Source organism: Drosophila takahashii, chromosome 3R (genome assembly GCF_030179915.1).
Source record: "Drosophila takahashii strain IR98-3 E-12201 chromosome 3R, DtakHiC1v2, whole genome shotgun sequence".
Classification (NCBI taxonomy): Eukaryota; Metazoa; Arthropoda; class Insecta; order Diptera; family Drosophilidae; genus Drosophila; species Drosophila takahashii.
This window is the reverse complement of record NC_091681.1, coordinates 28,419,751-28,447,572: the sequence shown is the minus strand read 5'-3', so window position 1 is coordinate 28,447,572 and position 27,822 is coordinate 28,419,751. Positions and strand designations below refer to the sequence as shown.

The 27,822-nt window shown below is 40.4% G+C and overlaps 2 protein-coding genes across 24 annotated transcripts; one reads left to right on the top strand and one right to left on the bottom strand.

Moving 5' to 3' along the window:
• Positions 1-782: 782 nt before the first annotated feature.
• Tm1 (tropomyosin 1) lies at positions 783-27,319 on the top strand. 23 transcript variants are annotated; one of them, XM_017143417.3, is made up of 10 exons: positions 783-934; positions 3,833-3,985; positions 4,388-4,513; positions 13,738-13,871; positions 15,180-15,297; positions 18,092-18,162; positions 19,553-19,628; positions 19,775-19,837; positions 21,820-21,889; positions 23,743-24,895. In XM_017143417.3, the coding sequence occupies exons 2-10, from the start codon at positions 3,872-3,874 to the stop codon at positions 24,480-24,482; spliced, it is 1,512 nt and encodes a 503-aa protein (XP_016998906.2). In that variant the 5' UTR covers positions 783-934; positions 3,833-3,871; the 3' UTR covers positions 24,483-24,895. The 23 variants fall into 23 exon arrangements, with proteins under 23 accessions (XP_016998906.2, XP_070073013.1, XP_044251430.1 ...); XM_070216912.1 differs by lacking the exons at positions 15,180-15,297; positions 18,092-18,162 and adding exons at positions 14,046-14,163; positions 18,961-19,031; XM_044395495.2 differs by lacking the exons at positions 15,180-15,297; positions 18,092-18,162; positions 19,775-19,837; positions 23,743-24,895 and adding exons at positions 14,046-14,163; positions 18,961-19,031; positions 20,351-20,413; positions 26,562-27,319 and having other exon boundaries at positions 784-934.
• On the bottom strand, positions 8,925-9,844 carry LOC123003309 (uncharacterized). Its single transcript, XM_044395465.2, is given in 2 exon segments — positions 8,925-9,534; positions 9,759-9,844. Coding segments are annotated over 2 exon segments (396 nt in total). The 3' UTR covers positions 8,925-9,224.
• Positions 27,320-27,822: the final 503 nt, after the last annotated feature.

Here is a 27,822-nt window from a genome sequence, read left to right as displayed (position 1 = left end):
GAAACAAGATTTTTTTGGCATATCAATAACTGAAAATTAAAAATAGAAGTCGAGAACATTAAAAAGCAAAACAAAAAGATCCACTAACCAATACATTCACGTGGGAAAAAGAGAAATGATTGCCTAAGTATTGGAAATATTTTGCAATGAGAAAAATAGTGGGTGAGAAAAGCTTTTCAAAATACAGGGAAATTTTGAAATGTTTGATTCCAATCGCCTGAGCACCAATACAATCGCACCGAACAGGTGAAAGCCCCAAAGGAAAGGATCGGGAAAGAGAGGCAGAGAGAGCTAAGAGAAAGGCGCAGGCGCCGGCTATCATTGTGTGAGATTAAATTGTTAAATGTAGTGGATATTCTGATGTGATGCTTTCGGTTACACTGGCAGAAATTAAAAAAGAATTAAATTGTAATAAAGAAATAATAAAATATTAATTTACCTTTTAACGTTATCCTAATTTAATGACCTTAATTTGAATGTAAAATATAATTGATTGATTAACAGTGAATACTTTATTCAGAACAGCTTTTCTAAGCTTTTTATTGCTAGTAACTTCAAAATTTTCTATCCATAAATAAAAATCTCTGCGATAAATCTATTTTGATTAATTTTCTTACAGTGTACAAGCTTACATACAATACTCGCACAATTTTCCGATTCTCTGGCGTAAATTGAGAGCCAAGTGCAGTGCAGTTCCAAAATAAACGCAAACAGCGACTACATCACCTCGCTTTTGGCCGAAAAGTGTGAGCTCTCGCACACAGATACTCACCCACACTGGCGCAAACGTGCGGCGGCTCACACGAACACACACCAGCGCAGACCGCTCGAAATCGACCAAGCGGCGAGCATCGAACGTCAACATATTGAATAAATATTTTCAGTTGAACATCACAATCCGTTCAAGTCGCGGATAACTCCGAATAAAAGTTTTGTAAGTAAAAAAAAGGAATACGTTAACGTTAAAAAGCAAAAAAAAGAAATAAAGAAAAGATATCACAGAATTTTTAAACTAAAGAACCTGTTGAGTGCTTAAAAAATAATTCAATTTTAATTGGGAAAAAAGGATCGAACCAACCCAATAATATAATTACATAACCGAAACGTTGCTGCAAATCCAACTTGAAATCAACCAAAGTGCTGTGCAATTTTTAACTTAAACCATCCGCAAGTATAAAAGAATATTTGAAATATTTTCAGTCAGAATCGAAAACCCAAATAGAGGTTAAGCACCTTTCGAGAAGAGCTAAGAATAACGATTCTCGGGACCTTGTCAAGTTTGTCTGCTAACCGCAAGTCGCTATATAGGGTTTCTGCTAAACGCATTTCATCAGATATATAAACATTGTCAGTGGGCAGTTAAGGTGATCTTTAATTGTTGCAGCATTAGTGGGGAATTTAACCAGGAAGAATTGGTGCTATGAATTTCTATACTTTCATTCACGTTCTGTAAGTAAATAGGCTCTTGATTCTTTTTTAGAAATTCTTTGCTTATTTTTGTAAGCAAGATTGCCAAGATAAGATAAAGATAAGAAGGGTAAGAAAGACATTTGTAAAATTCTTTATAGGGGTCACGTTTTAATTGTTATTTAACTAACGTTTTCGGAACTGAATGTATACTATATTCTAGAATGCCCAATCTTTTATTTTTCTTATTCCCAATACATATAACTTGAATCCACGCGCATTTATTTTGCAATTTTGTATCTGTGAAATCCGATACACGACCGCTGGCCTTAGATGCCAAATGGATCTGCAGCGAACGTAGGCGAAATCCACCAAGAATTTCCCAGAAAGCTCCCTGCTCTCGGCGCTACTCAATTTAGTATTAAGTAATATCCGTGGGGAGGCAAGATATTCAACAGATGCCTCAGTTGGCCTATTTTTAGATACTTTCTGTGTGTGCCAGAGAGATAAAACACTGAAATAGAGAGCAGGAAAGAGGCAGAAAGCTTTAAGTATTGCCCAAGGCATTTAGCTAAAGAATCTATATGCGTTAGACCTATTTAAACCAACGTGTGTATATTGAAATCTATTAATAGAAAATTCTGTATTCTGTATAAAGAAAATCTGAATTTTTCATTGGATAATTTGGAAATTTCCTGTGGAAAAGTACATTTTAGGGGGCCAGATACAGTTGAAAAATTTCTGGAATCTGAGTGCTGAGTTAATAAATATGCGTAGAATAATGCCTGAAATGTCTTGAGTTTGTAACTTCATGAAAACTTTATTATTAAAATAATATGAATGATACCACTTTGGTATAGACCCATTTTTTGCAATATATATATGTCATTGCCGAAAGTTATAAGATGTCATGCGAATTTTTGTGCTGAATCAACGCAAACATAAGTCAATGTGTCACCTCAATCGACTTATAGCCCATACACATGCAGATATTTTATATATGTTTCAGCGAACAAAAAATTTGCATCGATTGCGATTTCATTAAAATTCAACTTTTTGGTTTTTTCGATTGGTCGTTGTTTTTTTGCAATGCCACTTCTCTTCTGCGGATCAGGCTCAGGAATGTAAACAGAGTTTTTAAAAATAAATGCATGTTTAAGGCGGGAGAACAACAAATGACAGCGATGAGCCGTAATAAAGAATTAAAATTTCACGAGGCGAAACTCGAGTCAATTAGCCGGCGGTTGCATTCGGTTCGAGCCATGACAAATGTTGTTCAAGTGGGTTTTGTGTTGGCCAGGAGGAAAGGGGCAGAGGGTTAGGGCTAAAGCTGGTCCTGAGAAGGGGCCAAACCCTCCAGCTGCGTTAACATTGAGTCAGAAGTCTGGAGCGATTGGGAAAAAGGAGAAATAGTCCACAGCAGCTGGGCATATGATTCATTGTGGGGTTTTTAATTAAAAGATGGCAACTTCCGAATCCAAAGTTCCACAATAAGAATAAAAATTTTAAGAAAAAGCTCACCAAAATATATAGTTTCTCAATTATATGCATAATATTATAAAAATAAAAAAACTGTTGATAAATGTACAAATCTTCAAAAATATTTTATTTTTAATTTTTTAAACCTATTACAAATTTTAATCAATTTAGGAACCGATCTCATAACCCAGATTTACCCCAATCTACTGACACAATTCTTCGTTGGTGACTGAACTCTCTATTTAAAAATCTTTGCCCAGCTTCGCTCAGATGTGATCAGCATAACTAAGCACACTTTTTGGGTTCGAAGTCTCCCCGCCGAAATTGAAGACAGGAATCCGAAACAGAAACGTGCATTACCTAGTCAGGTATTCTCGTTTAAATGATTTACTGTGAGATGAGAAAACACTCTCGAAAAAAGCAAACGCCCGAGAAAGAATCGAGCAATAAAAGTCGTGCGGAGACGCCAGCGAAATATTAAATTCTCAATTTATCAGTTGGATGAGCTTGAACAATGAGTCTGACTTGGAGAGGGGGCCTTGGGCGGCTTGGTTTTTGGCCAGTCCGAATAATTTATTGGCTTTGCCACCTTTCGTCCAAATAAGGCTAGCCATTATTCGAAATCACTCGATGAGTATCTTGAAAAGTAGAGAAAGATATGTATCTGCTACTGATAGCATAAAGATAAGCCGGGTTTGACTCATTTTTATAGAATTTAATATTAAGTTTAATAGGTTCCCTTAAATTACTTAAAATATAACTCCTGAAATTATTGTAAAATGCAAATGAACTTCCACAGAGTTTCACTTTCGTTTAAACCTTGTTTTGTTTTTCCATTTCCATTGCGATTGATGGTTATCGCATAAATTTGCTAATTGCCTTATTGGCTGCACTTAACAACAATTTCGATCGCAATCTTCAATATCCATCTCCGTTTCGATTGCAGTTTCTTTCGAGTGCAGTACAGTAGCAAAACAAAACAGTCATGGATGCCATCAAGAAGAAGATGCAAGCGATGAAAGTCGACAAGGACGGAGCTCTGGAGCGCGCTCTCGTCTGCGAGCAGGAGGCACGCGATGCCAACACCCGCGCCGAGAAGGTGAGTCAAAGTCAGCCACCCCATTTCCCTATCCCCTGGTGCACAGAAAAAAAATATAGGTGCATTTCTAACTTTGTATTTGTAACTATAAAAAACATCCAAAACTTGAAATTCTTTCAAAAACGAATTCATATAATGAATTTTATATTACAAAATATTAAATAAAATATTAAACTAAAAATAATGAAAAATATTAAACACCTTCTTTGTTATAAATCGTATTTAATACCATTTCTTTGCAATTTCCCTCATGTGTAACCGACTACGAATTGAAAAACATTTATTGTAACAAAAAGCATAATTGCCGGCTTTCACACAACACCATAAATCTTGTTAGCACATGCAATTCCCATGTAGTGCCTTGATTTGTAATAACATTTTATTTATTATTTGAATCCGTAGGCCGAGGAGGAGGCTCGCCAGCTGCAGAAGAAGATCCAGACCGTTGAGAACGAGCTGGATCAGACCCAGGAGGCCCTGACTCTGGTCACCGGCAAGCTGGAGGAGAAGAACAAGGCTCTGCAGAACGTAAGTTCACTTTTCGAAATATTCTATAGAGTAGATCTTAAGATAGGTTTAGAAACAAGATCGGAATATTTTTAATAATTCAACCTGAGTCATGTAAAGTAATAAAAAAATTAGTTTCAAATTAACAAAATTCCATTATGTTTTAAAGACAATAATTAAACTTCAATAAAGAAATTTTATATTTTTTTTTTGTAATTTCTCAAATATTGTTATGTTATCAATTTAATATTTTCCCATATTTCATGAGTAAGTTTTTTGACGCACACATGCATCTATGACGTCATTTTTTTAAAAAACTGAAACATTTTTTTCTAATAATTTTTAATTTGTGGTATCCTGAGGTTGACTATTATTCGTCTGACAGCTTAAAATAAAGTTTGACAAATATTGAAATGGATACAAAAACTTTCTGTCAAAAAGCGATAATTAGTTAAGTCACTTAACAAGGCGTCTGAAACACAAGGAAAACATTCCATAAATCATTTGAAAATGTAGACCGCCATTTGTCAGTTTTCAGATGTCCAGAATCTTAAGCCATTTCCCCTCAAAATTTACCATAAGCCATTTTAGTTCCTAAGAAAAATACGTATATTTTGAGTGCTTCTGCTCAATATTTTGAAATGCATTCAAGGCAAGAAATACACATAAATTTATAACAGGCGATTTAAAAGCGACTCGGTGACAGCCGGTGGTTTTTTTGGGGGAGATTGTCTTGAAAATGGGGCAGCGGCAATTTAACGCCAATTTCATGGCAGCTTGAAATCGGAGAAATTGTTTGGGGGAAACATTTTTTTAAATTCCAAAAAACATCATAAATTTCTTTTTTGAATTTCAAACAAAGCAGTCAGCAATTGACAAGTAGCACTCCCTCTCTTTCGCTCTCTCTCTTTTCCTGTCTTTGCTGTTGGCAACGCCTGGCGGAGAGGCGCTATTTTTAAATCTGTTGAAAATAGCCAACGCAAGATATCAAATAACGCAGCTAAATTTTTCTCTTGGCTTGCCAAAAAACAAAAAAAAAATCGTTCTCGCAAAAAAAAGCACGTACACGTACTCTCTATTTCTCTGAATTAGCTTCGAATCTAGAACATTTTTCGTTGTGGGCCTCAGTGCTTCCAAAAAGAATTCGAATTGCGATTCGTCTTTTGATTCCGACATTTTGGGAAAGTATTTCAAGGACATTTGGCAGCGATTCAAAAAGTGTCGGCAGGTAAAATGCTTGGGAAACTTATCGCTCGAAGTGGGCCTTCAAATAAAATACTTATCAGCCAAACAATGTTGACTCTAAAACAAATATGACAAAGACAACGGATGCCTCTGACTAATAACTTGAAAATGAATGAAGAAAAAAACAAAAGATAAGCAATTAAATGAATCAAATGCTGAAAATTCTCTCTTATTGGGAGACGAAAATCTGCGGAAGAGTTGAAGAAATGTATTTGGTGAAACACTCTCTTTCTCTATCCCTCTCTCTCTCTCTCTTTGGGTGGGTGGGGATCCATATTGGATCCTATATGGATCCATATTGCTGACTCACTCGCACACGTGCCACACGCAAAGACCCACAGAGAGAGGAAGCTAGTGAGAGCGAGAGTTTCCCCATTCTCATCTAACGGTGAGCGCATGGCCCCAAAATTCAAGTACAACACAAACACAACACAACGAGGGGCCGAGGAAAAAGCAGCAGAAAACTCAGCAGCAGCCGCCCGCTCATAAATCCGTCGAGGGAAAACTTAATTAATTAAAATAATTACCAACCAAATTACACTCCTATAAATTAAATTAAATCCCGTTCGGTCTAATTAAATCGTTCCAAAAATCACTGCTTTCATTTAAATCCGATTTAAATGGAATTCTAGCGATTTGTATAAATTACATAAAAAGTGTTGCGGCTCTCTCTTGGCAATTTTCACGCGCCGATGAAAATTCGCAAAAGATCTGTATTAAATCATCAATAAAAATAGCGAAACTAACGGTACCATGAGCCCAGCTGTTTGAAAGCCGCAACAAAAACAGCAAACCAAACCAAAAACTATAAAACAACACGCACCAAATCACAGAGATACAACAAAAAAAAGCAACAACCATAGGCATTGCTCATAATTAATATGTACGAGAAAACATTAAACATAGGAACTGCAAAAGTTAATAATGCATATGAATGGCAAAAAGTGAGATACAACAACAAACCGCAACCAACAACAACATCAGTTAAAGTCAAGCAACAACCACAACCGATACAAAAGCAAAAAAATGCAACAACAAAAGTCGCGCCAACAACAACCACAGCGCCACCGTTAACCGGCAACAGCATTACCGTTAAGCAAGGGCCAAAAATCAAATTCGTTGGCAACGCGGCGCGCCGGCAATCGTTGGCGCATCAAATAAAGCGAGCACATCGCCACTTACTGACCAGCGGCGGTCAGGACAAACAGCCGCAGCAAAAGCGTAAAATATTTTATAATTTTTTTAAAATCACTTTTAAATTGCCCACTAAACGCGCTAGATCGCGAGTAGTTGGCAACGCGGATCGATTCTGCCAGCCCCTCCAGCTGAATTGGTATTTTTGGCATATTCCAGACTGGTCACACTGCCCAGCCAGCAACAGCTGTTTCAGTAGAAAAAAATTCACGTAGCAATTTTGGCCACAAATTAACCGAATTTAATCGGATTTGTAAATATTCAGGGCAGAGTTTGTAATACGCAAAAATACCAAAACAGGAAAGAGTGGTTAGCCAGCCAATCGAAGAAACCAATTCTAACTTTTCAGAGAAAACACAAGTGCAGCCGTCTGGCAAAACAGTTGCCAAACCGAAACAGCGGTCGAAACAGTTGTTAAAGGGAGATAAAAAGTCAAAACAGCAGCAGCCGAGAAAGACCAGGAGGAAAACCCGTGCGGACTCGCAATCTTCTGGCCTTTCATCCCGCTGGTGTTCCATCGAGGAGCAGCTGAACCTCCTCGACGATCTGCTCTACTACTGCGATGAGGAGGCGGAATTGTATCTAGCACAGCTGTACGAAAGGTTCGATAGCCTCCGGCGCAGCAGGAGCAACAGTTGCAGTTCCTCCCCGGCCAGCGATTTCTGGAGCGACGAATCGGACATGGAGCACCACGACGACTCCAGCACCAGTGGCACTGGCAGCCACAGCAGCCTGGTTCCCGCCTCGCTGAAGCGTCGTGGCCACCAGCATCATCCGCGCTTCTCCGGCACCCGCCGCCCCAATGTGCCCAATGTCCAGGAGATCCTGGCCGCCCTCTATCGCGGCGACTCCAAGAGCGCCCTCTCCAATCTCAGGGGTGAAACGCAACCAGCAGCAGCGCCGGAGGAAGAGGCACCTGTGCTGCCCCCCAGCAGGAGCACTTTGAGCCTGCCTCTAAGCGAATCGGTGACCAATTCGCTGGGCAGCAACAGTCCCACGCCCACGGACGAGAGCAGCGTGCAGGATGAGGGTGCCAGCGTCTCCGTAGCCGAAGGAGCAGCCCCTCCGGCAGTTACAACCACAACGTCCTCCGCCAAGAGCAAGAAAAAGAAGCGGGAAAAGTCGGAGAAATCAGAGAAGTCGGAGAAATCGGAGAAGAAGAAAAAGTCGTCCGGCAAAAAGGAGCGCAGCAAGCGGTCCAATCCCATGGAGATGAGCAGCGACAGCCTGGCCACGGACATCAGTGGCGGTGCGATCGACGAGGGCATCGCTTTGGCGGATGACGATGACAGCCAGGCGGCCGAGTGGTCCAAATTAAGATGCACCAGCGAGGCGGCCGAGATTGTGGCGGAGCGGGAGGCGCGAAGGAACAAGGGACGCTGCGCAGATTATCCGGGATTGGCCTTTGGCAGATCCATCTTCAGTTCGGACACCATGATGAAGTTCAACATCATACGGAACGAGCTGCACAACATCATGAACACACAACTCAAGCGGGTAATTAGTGGTTCAGTCGAAATTTCGTTACTAATCACCTTTCTAAATCTTCTATATATTCCAAAATTAAGCGAAGAAGCCAACTCGTTGTTGTTGTTGCCGTGAAAGGGGACTCCAAAGTTTGGTTAGGTTCTAGTTCTTCTGCAATTGCTCCAATTTGTGGCTGCTTCTTTTCGCATTGCAAAGCGATTACGTCGTCGTCTTCGCCTTTTCGCGATTTTCTATCTGTGCCTTAACCCTTCGATGGCCCCAGGGTCTTTAGGCGGCCCTCGCGTTTTCTTTCGCTTTAGCTGTTGTAAATCTTGACCCACTTGGTTCATATTCACACCACTTATTTCTCTCACCTTTCACTAGGTAAATTGCCTAAAATCGATTTTATATATTCATATGAAAATCTCAAACTTTCCCATTCCCCGCGATAAAAGTATTCCATTAATTTGGGCAAATATGTTTACTTAATTGCGGGCAATTGTTTAATTAGTTACGCAATTGCTGGAATGCCTAACGGTACTCGCCGGCCACCTGTTGCTCTCCCTTTCCCTCGCCCAGCTGCTGTGCGGGTGGCAGAAAGAGAGCGTCCGATAAGACCGCTAAATGGTATTAGTGATATTTTTTTTGCTCAATTCTCAGTTTGCTGAAAAAGGCAAAACAATTTGAAAAACTAAAAGGAAAACCCGGCCATATTTGGCCAAAGCATAAAGCATGCGGCGCGCGACTTGCCAAAATTGGCCAGCAAATTAATTATTAAACGCCGATACTCGGCGACCTTCCCCCCTTATTTACTTTTAATTTCTCTTCAATGTCGCCCGGCTAAAAATGGACAAGCGCTCATTGTTTGCATTATCAAAACAATTACGCCATCGTCGGCGAGAAAAGTCGAAAAGTCGGGAATAATTCACCGAGCTACAGGTGGTTGACAGTTTCGAAAAAAGCGGTTAACATACCGATTAGTCATTACGTTGCGCTTACGTTGTTTGCTGATAAGCGTGATAAAGCGCCGGCATTGTGTTTTCCGTTTTCCGTAGTGGAAGCAATTAGTGGAATGAGTGGGAGGGGGGTGGGGTGCACAAGGAGGTGGGGGTCGTTGCGTTGGCACACACGCACACCTGCAAGCCACCTTGCCCGCTTACTCATCCCTCTGGCCATTTTACATGTCCGATTTTTGCATAATATTATTTGCCTGGAAATGACAAAAATCCGAAATATTTCTTCACTAATTAATGCCAAAACAACAACAATATCGACATGGACAGAATTTTAGCGGCTTTTAACAGGTTTTCCAGTCGCACACACGCACACCGTCGCACCGTTTTAGGCGAGGCAGACAGACTGGAAGACGGTAGCAGTAGTTGTCTCGCTCGCACAAACCACCACCGTCGCTTCGACGGCTCCACCGAATCCACCGAATGGAATCATTTCCAGTTACGTACTCGTTCGTCGCAGTCGCGTCGTTGTCTCTCTGCGTTCTCCGTGTGTGTTTTTGCCACCAAATAGCAATATTCAATATTTAAACGCAGCTCAATCTGTTTCCGAAGTTCGCTTGCCAGTTTTGCCACGAAATACTGCCCTTTAGATCGCAATCCAAGCCAGGAAAAAGGCAGTTCGAGCAAAAGAAAAACCGGTGGTTCACTGTGTTCAAGTGTGTGTGAGCTCTTTCGTTTTCTGTGTGTGTGTGTTCCGTTCTTCGAAGTTCCAAATTGTAAATTAAATTTGGTCTGCAGAGTGCTGCTTCTTCGGTAGAAAAAAAAACGAGCTCAAGTGTCCAAAGCACTTTGCCAGTTTAAACAAAAAACACCCACAACCTCTGCGCCGTAAAAGCAAAAAACCACAAAAATGACGACCAGCATTCCACAAGGCACTCTCTTGGACGTGCTGAAGAAGAAGATGCGCCAGACCAAAGAGGAGATGGAGAAGTACAAAGACGAGTGCGAGGAGTTCCACAAGCGGCTGCAGTTGGAGGTGGTGCGCCGCGAAGAAGTAAGCCAGCCACTAGATTCCCAGCTAATTTTGCTACCCTTGGTTTGGGCAACAAACGACTGCGTGACCTGTCTGTGAATTTTGCATAAATCCTACCTAAATGGAGGAAAAAAGACATTTCTTTCGCCCCCTCTCTCTCTGCCAGCGTTTTCATCGCCCTCCCGTGTGCGTGTGTGGGAGCGAGACAACACGCAAGTGCTTCAAACGACGGCGCTCTCTCTTCACTCTCCCTCTCTTAGCTGCTGTTCTTTCTCTTTGGTGGTTTTTCCAGTCTGGCTGTTGTTCTTTTCGTGATGAACGAATTCAATTTTCGGGCTCAGATACAGGGTGCTTCCCGCCCCACTTGACTTTTTTCGGTTAACTGTTCTTATCGCTGACCGAATTCATTCACCTTTCGAATTGTGTGTGTTATCTCCCGCTTGACGGCACACACTCGGGCATTAGCATACAAAACACACACTCCGCATATACACACACACACCGCCGCATTTACATAAGGCCAAAAAGGAGAAAGAAATCTTTTGTAAATTGAGCGATTCGGTTGGTCTTCTAGCTTTCTGCTTTCTCAGCGACAAAAAACCGGCTTTAAGTCCGGCGAAGAAGCCACATCGTTTAGCTAGCGGTGTTCTAAATTCGATTAATTATGATTTTTACGCCACGGCCATCAATAAGTGGTTTAATTCTCTTAATTCCTTTCCAGCTTTTGCCCGTTGGCACTGCCATGTTCCTAATTCAATTCTAATTAAACAATTCAGTGCGAGGGCTCGGGCTCCTTTGTGTTTGTTTGTTTGTTTGCTGGTGTGTGTATGACGTCATTGCCGAGGGAGAAGATTTTTGAATACAGTAGGAACTCCATAACGTTGCCACTTTCAATTCAATTTTATTTCAGTTCGCCTTGAGCGAGTTTTACTGTATTTTTCCGTTTAAATTCAAATTGATTTTGAATTTGAAAAGATTCTAAAGCCTGATTTCACTCCCTCGTTGACTTTTTTCCACGCTGCCAGCAAGTGATTGACGTTTCGCTTCCCTCTAAAAATAAAAGCTAAAACAAAACATAATTTGCTTTATTCCGGATTTCTATACAATGCTTTCAATGTCACTCTGCTCCGCTCTTTTCCCCCTTTTCCTTCGTTTTCCTTCATTTTCCCCTCGTGCAATTGAACGTTGATAATTTCAATGCGCGCATTGTGACAAATTGGTTTTGATTTGTGTGCTTTGCCTCTTGCCAGTTTCGTAATTCGGAGATTACAGCATATGACGCCATCGCTCCACCCTTTCCCCTCCCCTTTTCCCCACCACTTGCAACGGAAAAAATATTTTATGCTTGAGAGCATCGTCTTTAAAACAGTGTTTTACATTTTCATGGCTTATTTTTCGGTTCATAATTAAAAATGCATCATCACAATGAAAACACGCCCTACGTGTACCGCTCCAATAAGTCTTTCTTGTTGTTATTGTTGTTTTTTTTTCGGTTGCCACGGCAATAAAACAAAAAGAAGGAAAAACGAAAAACACGTAAATTTCAAGGTGTGTATGACTAAGCCGTCAACAATTTCTGGTACAATTTCTGGTACAATTTCTCGGCCACATTTTATGGACAGTTTCTTTCGGCATTTCAATTTTTTTTTTGCATTTTGCCGGTCATTTTTCATACATTCCACAACAATTGGGGGCCACACTCGACCATCTCCCTCTCTCTTTGAAACGTGTTCTGTCGCCGCTTTTCTTTGCCCACTGATTTTCCCCCCTCCCCCTGCGGTGGCCCGTTAATAAAGCGTTTAATCTTCAATACGTTTTGTTAATGAGTTCGAAAAAAAGAGTCGGCAAGAGGGAGACGACATGAGACTCCCGCTACAAAACGAAACCCAACTGGAATCCACTTTTCAACTTCTTTGCTTTGCTCTTCGTTGTTTCGGATTTATTTGGGAATACCCTTAAAAATGGGTATTTCCAGTTTGGTCTGATATTTGTAATATCTAACTGTCTTATTGATCGCAGCCAATTTATTTTGGTTTCCGTTAAAGAACTTTAGTTGCCATAGAAACAATTTATACAAAACTGTATAACTTAGTTGTTTAGAAATAGCAATTTCTAAAAGATTTATGAAGATTTGTAAAATCAAGGGTATAAAAACTTCGCTCTTTCCCTTTAGTTTTTATTTGATTTTTTGGCATTTTTCGTTGTCGCTTGGCTCTTGGTGTTCATCGGCGGTTTTGTTGTGTGACTTTCGTGTTTGGAAAGCTGCGCTGCCTGCTCCCCCAATTCGAAATGCTTTTTATCGCTCAACGTGTGTGTGTGTGTATTTCGTACGATGACGTAAGCCACACGGTTGGTTCCAATTCATAATCACACGATACTTTTACGACCCGCACTCACATCGCTCATTTGGTTCTAGGCGTCGTCAGTTGGTCAGTTGTTCAGTTTTTCAGTTGCTCAGTTAGTCATTCCATGTACATATCAGTAGCTCCACTATATCCATCTCTATCTCTATGCCCGGCACCATATCAGTCATTGGACATGGTTTTGGACATGGACATGGAACTTGGAACTGGCACCGGACTGCCTTGTCCAATTGCTTTTCAGCCGTTTTCGATTCAAAGTTTGATTCGACTTTAATTTTATATACTTTTTTCACCATTTTTGGGCGTGTGCTTTGCGCGTTGTTTTCGCTTTTCATCGTTTAACGTTCAGGGGCCTCTATAAGGTCATATAGCATCGAATATTTTCCGTTCTTTAATATGGGTAGATCTATGATTCTTGATGGTGGGAAAACTCTCGATTAAACTAAATCGATGACGTCATGGACCAGGAACCTTGTATTGGCTTCTTTTTGGAATTAATTGCCATATCAGATGGCGGTGTTGATGAACTTTTGTTTAACTTTGATGGCAAGTTTCGATTGCACTTGGCCAAAATAACACGCAAACATTTGGGGGGATTGTTTGACCTTGCTTCGACAACAACAACAACAACGAGGTGGAAAAAGGAAGTTTTCTTTACAGGTGGAAGCCACAAAAGAAAATCGGAACCAACGGTCGACTTTGTAGGGACCAAATTAGGTTTACCATTCTAAGTACTCTGAAAAAGTGGGGGTTTAAGAGAGCGCAAATGCAGGATAATAGCAGTCATGTTTTCCCAAACCAAAGATAGCTAAATTATAATTAGAAGTTACCCAAACCAAAAGTAGCAAATATTTATGTGTATTTCTTGCCTAAAAAGCACTAAGTTTAGTACCCTAAGAAGTAAATTAAATATTAAGTCTTTAGCGATAAGTTTTAGCGAATGGATATTCTACAACTGGTTCTTTCGACCATCGAACGTTATTCTTATAGGCCGAATCCGAGGTTGCCGCTCTGAACCGTCGCATCCAGTTGCTCGAAGAAGACTTGGAGCGCTCTGAGGAGCGTCTGGGCTCCGCCACAGCCAAGCTGTCGGAAGCCTCTCAGGCCGCCGATGAGAGCGAACGGTTAGTACCACCTTTCCACCCTATGTCCATGCCCCATAACCCAATCTATACCCCCACTGTACCCCGATATGTAAAATACTCTTTAAGTTTACAGAGAAATATTTAAGTTCGAGTTACAATTGTATATCTTTAACCGTATCTGTATATCATTCCGCATTGCTGCGACAAATATAGGATACGAAAAGCGCTTGAGAATCGCACAAATATGGAAGATGACAAAGTAGCTCTCTTGGAGAACCAATTAGCACAAGCAAAATTAATTGCAGAAGAAGCTGATAAGAAATACGAAGAGGTATAGTCTACATATAAATTACTTGCGGAAATTGGTCTCCGCTTTAGGGCACTAGGGTTATTAGGTTCTGCTCCTTGAGGTTAGGTTCACCTGGTCAACATTTGCGTTACTAATTAGGTTTTGGGTCTTTTTCTCTATCTGCGCTCTCTATTTTCTAATTTCTACCTAACCAACTCTGCAACGACGACGTTAATTGTCGTTATAATAATGGTCACTTTTATAATGATGATGTATCTAAGTTAGCTTGTAAGATTCTCTGTAAACAGCGTTTAGTTTGCCCAGTTCAAAGATGTCGACCCGCCGCTGGAACTGGAACACGCCGTGGATGCTCTAAATTCTTGTAAAAATATTGTAAAATGAACAGCATGTCCTACATAAGCTTATGGTAGTCTATTAGTCAAATGGCTGTGAAACAATTATGTTTAAAAATAGATGAAAAGATCCCCCAATGTTTGTGATGAGACGAAGCTTAAAGAGTGTTTGGTTCTTGGCTTAAATCAATTCTAGTTGGCTTAATGAACTGCCAGTAAATTCGTTGCATATCAATTTCGCTTTCAGGAAGCCAAACATTATTTAAGCTTCTAGCTTAACCCCTTTGTCTCCCCTAGTCTCCCCCTTCCCACTGTAAAATACTTGTTAATTAAGTAGACAAAATCCGAATTGTTAACTCAACTGGCAACAACAAATTTCTGTCTCTTTTTACAACAACAACCACGACAACTACAATCAAACTTCCAATATTCACAAACCAAAAATGTATCTCTAAATGTGAACGTTTGTGTAAAACATCTGTTTGTCATAACAATTGCAACAACCACAACAACAACCACACTGAACACGCAACGATGTGGACGATGACGTCGAATGAATCACTTGAAACCTTTTCGGCTGTACCAACTGCAATTCCACTGGGGAACGGCAAATCATCGCTAACCACTTGGTCACTGTCTTCTATGGGCATGGTCGTCGCAACCGATGGGGTCTCTATATATGTATATATGCGCTATATCATATAGTGCTCGCAAGATTCTTGAGAACCGCGCCCTTGCCGATGAAGAACGCATGGACGCTCTTGAGAATCAGCTGAAGGAAGCGCGTTTCCTTGCTGAGGAGGCTGACAAGAAATACGATGAGGTGCAGCTAAAAACCAATTTGTCTTCTATTAAGCTAAGCAACAATAACAACAACAGTAACAGTAACAATATCAATATAAATATCAGTAAATCAGAGTTATGTAATGCCAGCGATATTGGTGGCACCAACAACAATAACGCATCCAGAACTATTGCATCTGCTGCTGTTGGTGAAGAGACTTCCACCTTGTCCTCCACAAGCCACGAACACAACAATAATCCCAATAACGACACCTGATCTGGTTCCTTTGTCAAGCGGATATCGAATTGAATTGATTAAGGGTTTTTCGCCCCTGAAACTTGGCACAGGAATCAGCCAGAGTGTTGATGCAAAACTTGTGCTTACAACGATGATTAAGAATGATGCTTGAGGGCAGCTATAGCTTAGATCTAGACCTAGATCATGCACCGCCCGCCCGCCTGACAATATGCAATATATATACGTGTATAGATGATGATGATGATAATGATGTATTAGTCGATGTACATACAATGTAAATCCAATCCAATGAAATTTTGATTGTAACGTGTGAACAAATCCCCCGGAAATTGGAGACGGCCCTAGCAAAGGCCGAAGCTTTTTCCCCCGAGTGTCTTTTAAATTGTAAAATACCAATAGCACTATGTAAAGTAATTGTTAAGCGGTCTATATGATGTCCACAAGTACTCTATTAATTGTACTCAATGCTCTTCCATGTGAAAAGGCTTGAAAAGCATATCGCCACTGAATTGATTGTTTAAACTAAAGTGTAATTGGGTTAGTTTCTTGACTTTTTTGTTTATTTCCATTCGATTTACGTATTTGTAAAGAAAATGTAATTTATACTCACGTTATAATGCATAAAGCAACACACCTTAAAATTATAATTAACCCAAGGAATTGTCTAATTTTGATTAATATTTTTGCAAATTAATGTTTATATAACATATTATATACAAACAAAATATATGAATACAAATATATAAATGCAGCATAAAACTAATTTGATATTATTGACCAATGAAAGGGAGCAGATAATATTTGGTTACTTCTCTATTGTTGTACATTTTTAGCTGGGGTTTTGAGTCGTGGGATTGATATTGTGGTTAAGGTGAAGTAATTATGAGGTTGTATTATTATTAGGAAGTTCCTTATAATTCAGACTTAATTTGATAGAAATACCTTTAATCTACTTTACAGACGTAATACTTTTTAACAGGAGAAATGCTAAAAGCGCTAAATTAACTCATTAAGATCTAAATGCCATATATCAAGGATTGGATCTAGGGCTTAGGTTTTGATTGATGAACAGCCTATCTGAACCTACAAATAAAATCGAAAATGTCATGCCTAACTGCGAGGTAGAAAGGTTTAGCTTTTCCCCATTTTAGTAAAGTTTGCCTCACCCAATCCAGAGAGGGTCTGAATGCCTACGTGTTTTGCTCGTCAATCAGATCGAAGAAATAAACCAACTGATAAACTGCATTGGCAGATAAGCCCCCGTTCTTTCAGTATTGTTTTTCGCCTTGCTTCCTTATCTTTTCACAGAAACTAAGGCAAAGCCAGCGATTGTATAAAAAGTGCGAAAGCATGAGAATACAAAATGGAACCCATAACTGGGACAAAGAGGGAAAAAGAGTTTGTTTAACTGGCGGCGATAAGAGAAGGCCGCTCCCCGAATGGTGGGGATACTGACTGGATTCGAGTAGATTTCGCACGCCCGCAGCCCGAAAACAGTGGGCCATGACATAAGCGCCTAAAAACTTGGTTGCCAAAACGATCGATGATGAATCAAGCGAGAGGGGATCACTTGACCCTCAGACGATGGCCGATGGAAAGTGCCGTGAGTCAGGAGCAAGAAATGTGCGTGGAGCACATTACGTGTTTCCATCTGCATTCGTTATCTTTTCCCGTTTAAAAGATCTGACGACACTTTAGTCACATGGCCACGCTTTGTGCATTGTCTTTTATGATTCATTGGTATCTTTAAGAAATACTGGAAGTTTCATATTAGCATACGGCACGGCAAAGCGAAAATTAAAATTAACTTTGGTTAGCATGGCAATTAAAATCAATAGGCCCTAACCCAACATGGGCTAAAGCAGTTTCCACAATGTTTTTAGAATTTTTGGTCAAAATGTCTCAGTTAACTGGTTTTGGAATACTATAGTTTTAATGAGATAATAGGAAATAGACAATCAGTGGATAGTTTCTGTATATGGTATACAATATACGGTATTGTTAAATCTAACATCTTTATGATCTTAATTTCTGATGGTAAAGATTTGCTTTCAAAGACAATAGTTAATTAATTTTCGTTATTATGGGGATTACCTTAATTTTATCCAGATTTAATGGTTAGTCCAAAAGAAGATGTACAACAATTTTGAAAGTTAAAAATATTAAAACAACTCCGAAACTCATTTTATGCGATCAATACAGCTTGAGTACAACAAAGAAGAGTATGTGTGGATAAGAAAGGCATTAGAGGCCCACACGATAAGCACAAGTTTTAAGGGATAACAAACTGAAAACAAGAAAATAACAATAAACTACACAAATTGTTTTGTTATTACTAAATTACGCTAAGGCACCACACAAGACCATAAAAAAACATTTAAAATCTCATTAAAATCTAATGAAAAACTTCACCTAACGCTTTTTATGTTACTTCACTAAACGAAATCTTTGTAAAAAACATGAAATTTAATACATTTTCTATATGTTCTCCTGTATTACCCGACGTTCCTTGTATATTTTATCAATCAATCAACACTCAATCAATGAATCGATATGTAAAATTGTATGAGAAAAGGTTGCCCGTAAATTGGCCATGGTTGAAGCCGACTTGGAACGTGCCGAAGAGCGTGCCGAGCAGGGTGAAAAGTACGTTATAAGTCCAAATTATATCTATATTGTTCGAATTGTTCGCAACCCGTTTGTTGTGCCTAATAACGAAAAAAAAAACAATGTTGAAACTGCCGCAAAACAACCTAACCTCATTAAAACCAAAAAAAAAAACAGAATATTTTTGCATTTCCCCTGTTCAGTTTAAATTTTGATTTTGTTCTTGATTTTCTAGCTAGCTAGCTTTTGCCTAGATGTTTATAATGTTTGGTTAAAAATGTGAATATCCTAGATAAACCACCTAATGTTGTCTATAATAAAAGCATGTTTCATCTCAAATAGTTTAGACCAAACAAAAAGCACAGAGCAGCTAAAGCAAAGAGGTGAAAAGTTCTTTAAAAACGAATTTCTCCCAGTCCCGCTGGGAATAAAACCCCATGGTTCTGGTGCAAAGCGCGGTGACCTCAGCTTGAGGTGGGAAATAAGGCTGCAATGACCTGAAGTTGCAGGTCAATGCGCTTTATAAACCGCTCCCCAAGATCGGTGAACGTTGCACAGTGCAAAACGAAACTGGACGGAGAATTTTCACCTTTTTAGCCCAACTGCTCTGTGGCCATGAATCATGATGAATGAAACCAGCACAGTATTCACATTTTTTGCCAATCTGCAGCTTTAGCCAGACACGAAACTAATCTTGAAAACCTTTTTTCTATGCCATCCATAACCCATGCCAAAACCACAACCAAAACAAAAAATGTGTGTGTACTTAACACAATGCTAACACCTTGCCACACCCCCGCTACGCCACGCCCACTGCCCACTGCCCTGCCGAAAAAGGTTGCCAGAAAACTCGTGCTCATGGAACAGGATCTGGAGCGTTCCGAGGAGAAGGTCGAGCTCAGCGAAAGGTTTGTCCCCTGCCAAGCCCCCATCAGCCGGCCATTCGATGTCTTTTTGTCTACTAACTGCATTTGGTTAAATATAATCCACGTTCGTTTCTTTGCAACGCGCAACTTGAGCCCGAGATAGCCAAATATTTATTTATAATTTCCATAGTTATAAATAACCAAAAACAGCAAGTGAAATCTTTTGAGTTGCCGTCCCAAAAACAATTGTTATTATTACAAAAATATTTGCCAGACCTTCGCATCATGATTTGACGGTTTCTCGTCTCTCGGCCAACTCAACTCAACTTAACTCATCGCCTCCATTGGCAGCAGTCACAAGATCTTTTTCGAAAGTGAAGTGTTGTCAACTTGGAGAGTTGGTCAACCGTTTTTTTTTTGGCATTGCTTGGGCATAAATTGCGCTTGAAAGAAACCCTTATATTTAACAATTGCATGAGTTGTGCTATTCTTCTTGACTCCCAGTTATTGGACAACTATTTAATTATCAACTTTTCTCTATCATTTACCCTGCGTGCCAACAGCAAAATTGTGGAGCTTGAGGAGGAGCTGCGCGTGGTTGGCAACAACCTGAAGTCCCTGGAAGTCTCTGAGGAGAAGGTCAGTATCTCTATATGTTGACTAACTATATGCTTAAATTTGATATACCATATAAACATTCTTAAATATTTAAATTGAATTCCCATATTCCCGAAACCCCTGAAACTCCCCACGAAATGAACAAACAACAACGACAACAAATATAGGCCAACCAACGTGAGGAGGAGTACAAGAACCAGATCAAGACCCTGAACACTCGTCTAAAGGAGGTAGATACGAAACGAAATAGCCAAGCCTGGTACCAAAAAGTGGCCCAAAAGCAAAGAGAGCTTCCCAGCGAACCGAGTGTCCAAACCAGCGAATATATATACCTATCTTTTGTTGTTGTTTCTCATTTTGTTTGTTTAACCTAATACCAAATATGGAGGGGTATTCGAGACAATTGCCCCTTCCAAAGATGAAGAATTCTTCAACTGTTTCGTACTAATTCCTCAAAAATGTCTACCGACATGATATTTGTTTTACAGATCAAGCAAAATACCCCTTTGCCATTTTTACTAATTTATATTTTCTGTTCTTTCTTTTTTCATATATATTTTGTTTGTTTAAATGTTGCCGCTAAAAATGCCAATACCCGATTCTAATTTGCGCACCTGCTGGATGTTTACCACCTATACAAACTGATTTGTTCTTGCATGAATAATTTATTAATTTATGTTCGATAATGCTTATAACATAAACCCAATCGCTTGCCAACACTGAACACCAAAAACCGCCCGTAGGCCACACAAAAAGAGGAGACCTTTGAGACGCAAATCAAAGTATTGGATCATTCTCTAAAAGAGGTATTACGACAGAGTCGAACTTTATAAAATATTTGTAAGCTGTGGTCTCCCTCGGTAAAACTGTGGTGTTGGTTAATCCGCTGCTAATATGCGAATTCCCTTGAGCTAACTTAGTTTAAGCACTAAAAACTAAACAAAAAAGAAAATATTGAATTGCACAAATCGTTATTCTCAATTTTAAATTTACTGTACATATTCGTCAATTCGACATTTAATATTTTCTTTTATGTGAAAACAAAAACGCTTTGTGAAAATACAGCAAATGAAAGCGGAATACCACAAGTTATGAGTTTTAGATCAATAGATCGATTTCGTTATAGAGCGTACATCATGGGCAAGTATTTCTGTGAACCATTCTCTCGCATAAGACGTGTGTGTGTACATTTGTTCAAAATTGAAAACAACTTTTTGTGCATTGATTGCAAGTGAGAAAAACGAGTAAAAAAGCCAACCCATTGAAAATGAAGAGTTTTCCAACTACAATTTACAATTTACCATTCCTAAAGCTATTGCCTGACTAGTGGCGAAAGAATTAATTCTCGCTAAGTAGAAGATCAAAATTAATTCAAAAAGAGATGATTATTTCGGTAGATATTTTATAAGACCCTTTAAAAACTCACACCCATGCAACAACACACACACGCACACACAGCCACCCAATGTACGTGAAATTGATCTATTGCCATAAATTATAATTTGTTGTATTTTCCTCGACGTCTAGGCACGCGTCAATCAAAAATATTACGAACAGGAGCTCATACAGTTCAAGTTAAATGTAGAAGCTGTAAGTCGCCGCAGATTAATGGGCGTAGAGATTATAGATTCCGTCGAATTGCGATCTTAACAGCATTTTCTGTTTCATGCAGTGACTGCGTAGCCTCCACCAGTAATCGTTGCTCTTATCATTCCCTTAATGACATTTAATTTGTCTGATTTAGGTTTTATCTAAAAACCCTAAATACACAAGCGTCAGCAGTTTGTAAGCATTCTAGTTGAATAGAAAAACCGAATTAGTTTCTAAGTTGTTTATTTGAATGTTTTGTTAATCTCTACCACATATATATATAATTTTATTAACTAGTTTCATTTGTCATTGTTATCGACTAATGTTCATTTCTCACGTACATTTTATTTAGTAAGTTTTTCTGCTGGTTTTGGTAGCATATTTGGGAAGCTTCTTGGCTTAGTGAAATAATCGGTTGAATTTAAATTCTGAATGGATTGTGATAATGTGGCATTCAGAACTTAAGTTTAGCAGTCGGTCAAGAGATGAAGGAATGCATATGTTTCTCTTCCAACTCTTGCCCGCTGTGGTAGCCACTTTTTGTTGCTTTTTCTCTGCCGGAAACTATATATTTTACTAACTCAAAATTTGTATCTCTTTCCCTCCTCCAATCAACCAAAAGGCTGAGGCTCGTGCTGAGTTCGCTGAACGTTCCGTTCAGAAGTTGCAGAAGGAAGTCGACAGGCTCGAAGGTATGTCCGTCAAAGATTTTATTCAAATTTTACTAAGAATGTAGGAGAAATGGCTCAGAAATAGACAATTATTAAAATCTATGTAGCAGTATTTCAAATTAAAGTACAAGATCATAGTAACATGCAAATGTTATTGTTGTTTATTATGCATTTATGATTTATACAACTATAAGTAGGATCAAAATTAATTTCCTTACTCCAAATCCAGTACCAATTGTTATTTAGTGAACTTTATGTACCTCGATTTTTATTTCATTTATCTGTTTATGCAATATTTTATAATTTGATTTTCTTATTGTTTACTTTTCATATATAATTTTGTTGTTGTTGTTATTGTGCTTAACAAAATACAACTTGCGCTGCTTGCTAAACCAATTGTTGCATGACCTGCCCCGCCCTGCCCTCCAAAATGACAATCAAAACGAAAAATCGCAGATGACCTGCTCAACGTGCGGGGCAAGAACAAACTGCTGCAGGAGGAAATGGAGGCCACCTTACATGACATACAGAACATGTAAACATCTAATTTGCTTATGTGAATTAACTAAACTGCCTGCTTTGACGTCAAACAAAACAACAACACCCACGCACACAAAACTGGCGCTTTCCATATTTAAATACTAGAGAACACATCTCCACAACACCCACGCCACGCCCACCACCCACACGAGACAAGATCCAAGGACGCCGAGTGTCTTCCATGCGGATGCGAAAGCCATCTTCGAACGCCAAGCAACGGGAGAGTTAATCAAAACTAGCGTTAAACACACTCTAAACATAAACATAAACTCAATGAAAAGCAGACGGACGGAAGGGCAGAAACTAAAGCAAAACATTCTCGTAGCAAGCGCATTCCATATACGATTTCCAAATCCATTTCGATTTTTTCGATTGACTGGCAGCTAGCGCCATTTTACTAAACTGTTGCAATACAATTTCGTTGAATCAAATCAAATTTAATTGTAGCCTTGATTTTACCATTTTACCATTGCTTTTGCTACCCCTTACCTTGTTTTGTTTTACTTTAAATACCTTAAATTATACTTGTACTTTTGTATTTGATGAGACGATGACAACTTGGACAAAACACGCATTGCCGCCTTCTTTTTAGTTTACGTGTATTAAAATAGAGAGACAAACAATCGCTGTTATTTATATTTAAAGAGTAAATTCTATGCTAAAACTTTGTATTTTGTCGCCAGCTTAACTGTATTAATAATATGCTAATGTTTACCTTGTTTATACATTATTTAAACAAATTGTCGTGTTTGCAAAACGTTGTGTAATATTTGCCTACTTTTAAGTTGCCGCCACGCCTACCAATCAACACCAACTACTACTCTTTCGATAGAGATTCCAAAACGAAAAGAAAAACAAAGACAAAAGACATTTAGCTGAAGCACTTCATTCCAGACCTTTTATTTAAAAAATAAAACGAAAACCAATTTCCATACACTAACCAATCTTCTGATTCTGAATACACCGTGACACCCAAACGAGAAGAATGCTGCAACAAGAAATGGCATTAAAAATTCTAATTCGATCTATTTACGATTTACATAAATTAATTATTTATACTTTAATATATACCTATACAATACATATACTATACAATACATACCATGCTGCTGCAATTGCACAAATAAAGTATTTTTTCGAAAAACGTATGCCCTGCCCATCGATATCGATCGTCCAGCGTTTAGTGTCAGCCCCATCCCTGTGTGTTCCACCCACATTTGGCCACCACTGGAGGTTCTATCGCCCTGCTCTCTCTCTCGAATCTGCTCTAATCCGACTTTCTAACCCCTTGAACCACCACCAAACCACCAAATCACACCCATCCGCCATGCCAGACGAGATGATCAAAGAGATAGAGCACTACGCCCTCGTCGGCGACCAGCTGGACTGGACCTTCGTGGAGATGATGGGCATGCCGCCCTTCTACAACGAGCGCTACCCGAAGCCACCCACCCCGGAGCTCACCGAGGAGGAGAAGGCCGCCCTGGAGGCCGCTGCCCAGGCGGCAGCCGAGGCCAAGGCCAGGGCCGAAGAGGCGGCTGCCCGTGGCGAAGAGGCTGCAGCCGAGGGCGAAGGCGGTGCAGTGCCGGCGGAAGGCGCTGCTCCCGGCGAACCTGGAGCGGCACCAGCCGAAGCCGCCGTGGAGGCCCCGGTCGAACATGTCAGGACTCCGACGCCACCACCGCCACCACCATTCGAGTACTCCATCGATCTGCCGCCAGAGGGTGCCGAGGTGCCATACGTCAGGAACGCCGAGCCGGGTGACTTTGCTCCTCCGGCAGAGGCACCACCAGCAGAGGGAGCCCCACCCGCAGAGGGAGCCCCACCAGCAGAGGGAGCACCACCAGTGGAAGGAGCACCACCAGCGGAGGGAGCACCACCAGCTGAGGGAGCACCACCAGCAGAGGGAGCACCACCGGCACCAGCTGCTGAGGGAGAAGCCGCCGCTGCTCCTGCTCCACCACCGGCTGAGGGAGAGGCTGCTCCTGCAGCTGCTCCTGCACCAGCTGAGGGCGAAGCACCACCAGCACCACCTGCCGAAGCAGCTCCCGCCGCTGAAGCACCTCCAGCTTAGAAACCCAGAAAATGTTTTATTGCAATCAGTGAAAATAGATCAAAGGATCTCTAGAAGGATCTCGGCGTTCAAGAACTGGCCAAAGTGTTTTCCTTTCACTAACTATTCAAGTCCTAAACTCCCAAATAATATACTTACTTATCCGAAAAATGTAAATAAGATATGATGTATATAATTCGAAATTTGTTCACTGGTCTTATAAGAATGTTATTTCGGTGTCTAGGATTTGTGAACCCTTTCGCTTGCTCCCCATCATTTCCCTCTGTGCCCCTCCCTCAGCTTATTCAAGTTTAATTTTTAGTTTACGCTTCTATCCTCCTTTCACGCTTTATTTTATTTCTCTCTCCATCGCTTGTATTGCCTTTCACACAAACATCTTCGCATACCGATCGCGATCGCGATAACCAGACGATCTAATCGTTGAAAAAGAGCGCTATTGCCTGATTGGCGACAGCCTGGACGAGGCCTTCGTGGACCTGATTGTGGGCCTGGAGCCCTTCTGGAATCCGCGCAACCCCAAGCCGCCGACGCCCAAGCTGCCCACGCCCACGCCCGAGGAGCTGGCCGCCATGGAGGAGGCCCGAGCGGCAGCAGAAGCCGCCGCAGCGGCCGAGGCGGAAGCGGCAGCCGCTGCCGCAGCCGGCGAACCCGGAGCAGAATCGGGCGAGGGCGGAGCACCCGGAGAGCCGAAGGCACCGGAAAAGGAACCAACGCCGCCCAAGGAGCCCACTCCTCCGCCACCACCACCGCCGCCATTCGAGTACTCGATCGATCTGCCACCAGAGGGAGCCGAGGTGCCCTATGTCAAGAACTACGAGCCACCACCACCCGGGTCCGAGCCAGAGCCAGTGGCTGCCGTTGAAGGAGAGGCTGCTCCGGCGGCTGAGGGTGCAGCTCCTCCGGCAGAAGGTGCTGCTCCACCAGCGGAAGGGGCTGCTCCTCCTGCTGAGGGTGCCGCTCCTCCAGCGGAAGGTGCTGCTCCTCCTGCTGAGGGAGCTGCTCCTCCGGCGGAAGGTGCCGCTCCTCCAGCCGCCGAGGGAGAAGCTCCTCCGGCTGAAGCTGCTCCTGCTGCCGAAGCACCAGCCGCGGAAGCTGCTCCCGCTGAAGCAGCCCCCGCAGAAGCGGCTCCCGCTGCTGCCGAAGGCGAGGCACCACCAGCTTAATCCCCGCTCAGAAAATCCCCGACAGGAACTGCTGCACATCGTCGAAAGAAAAAACCACTGCCACATAATGCTGACCTGCTTTTAAAAACTTTAATAATACGTTTTCGAAAACAATTTTTATTATTTTATTTTAAAATAACACAAAACGAAATTGAATTAAAAATTCAGTTAACGAAAGCATTGTAAAAACCGAATGCTGCTTTATTTTTTCGTTGTTCTTGCTACCTTTTTATTTATTTAAAATTAACAGCTAGCACAACCATGCCGATTTTGCGAACTCAACTGCTGGCTTTTTTATTTATTTTGCCCCAAAAGAGGTAATTATTATCAGTTTATGTCGAGTTTTTAAGTTTAAGTGTGAAGGTCTCAGTTTGTGTCAGGTCTTAAGTGTAATTTTAATTATTTCTTATGCACTTTTATTAATTTCGTTCCTTACTCTTGCGTTCTTTTATGATTTTCCACACATCAACTTGAACAGACGACCTTGTCCTGGAGAAGGAGCGCTACAAGGATATCGGAGACGATCTCGACACCGCCTTCGTCGAGCTCATCCTCAAGGAACAATAAGCGATCCGACCTTGACGGCCCCTCGACCTCAGACCAAAATCGATCCGCACTTCTACACATTTGCCGGCACACCTTTCGATTGTTTTTACTGTAGCATAATCGTAGGCGCACTGTACTCGTAGTATTTAGTAGCCTCTCTACTCTTGATTTGTGTGTTTGTAGATCAATATAGTTTGTAGATTGATTTTGACTGCGGACCAATAAGAGGAAGCATCGAAACAATTGTGTATTTGTTTGACTCAAACGTTTTTATTTATTATTTGTATCCAAACTAAGCAATAAAGCAATCAACTTGAAAATATAAATCCTGATACATTTGCCATCTTTATTTCGTTTACTTCCGCTGCAGACGAGGTGAGCAAAGGTAAGGAAAAGTACAAAACCATAGCCCAGGAACTGGAGTACGCCGATCTGAACAACTACTAGGGAGCGTAAATCCCCATCCACGAGGAAAAGGAACAGCAACAGCCAGAACAACAAATGCAGCCTGCGATCTACAACAAAACATAAACTACAAAAAATGGAGTCTGAAAGCATTTCGACGTCCAATTTACAAATTATTTTTAGCATTACACTTCTTCGCCTAAGCATTCCAAAACAAATTTTCTTACATAAATAAGAGCAGAAGTGTTACCATAAAGTAATTTTTTAGCAATTGTTTAATACGATTTATAAGAGTTGTATAACGAAAAAAACGCTGCCATTTTCCTCAAAATCACATTCCCGCTCGAAAAAATATCTGTAATTTTTAAATACGAAACCCCAGAAAGCCCACCAGTCAATATCGTACATTACCATCTGCATAGATCTCAGAAAAGCTTGAGCCAAAGTCAATTTTCCCCTTAATTTCCGTTGCTTGTGTTTCTTGGCAGTTCGCGAATTGTATCTACAAAATTTCTATGGCCTTTATATAAGATTAAACAACAAAACAAGAATATATTAATATAGAATATATAAAGGAAGACGTATAAATTAAATTTACACATTTGACATAGCTTTTGTAATTCTATGAAACATGCAAATCAAATAAAACAATGTATGTATTTTTATTTACCACTCAATATTTTTATGATCAATAAACTGAAACCATTCTTTTGCATATAAAAACATCTGGACTTTTTATTCTAACGGTTGGGTTATATCGAGGACAGTGGCGGTATCCAGATTTGGTTATGGGGGTTTGGAGAAAAACTTTTTGTTGCATACTTTTTGAACGCCACGGGCTTCAACGTAGACGATGTTGAAAAACCGAATGCGATAAAAATTAATAGATGACTTTGTAAAAAAGCTTGTATATCTGAAATATTACTGAAATTATTACCACCATACAGTACATCCTGTGATGTGACTTCAAAATATTTTGAATTCTTTTTTTCGAATTCACCAGAACTTTATTGTTTCCACAGCGACATGGAATAAATACAGTAGAAAGACACGATTTATGTTGTCATAACGATTGATTTTATATTTCCTAATTAAACCTGAAAACTTTTCGTGCCAATCTCTAATAAAAATGTTGAGAGAAAGTAAAAAGTTGGGAGTCAGAAGTTGTGTCTGCATGGGAACGCAGGAAGCTAATTTTAAGTATTTTAAATTATGAGAAATAAATC

Bases quoted from the DNA above. Each gene is read 5' to 3' on its own strand.
- Tm1 (XM_070216910.1), top strand. From the start codon at position 6,619: ATGTACGAGAAAACATTAAACATAGGAACTGCAAAAGTTAATAATGCA. The intron at 8,429-13,737 runs GTAATTAGTGGT...TTATTCTTATAG, and splicing joins TGAACACACAACTCAAGCGG to GCCGAATCCGAGGTTGCCGC. The intron at 19,032-19,552 runs GTTTGTCCCCTG...GCGTGCCAACAG, and splicing joins AAGGTCGAGCTCAGCGAAAG to CAAAATTGTGGAGCTTGAGG.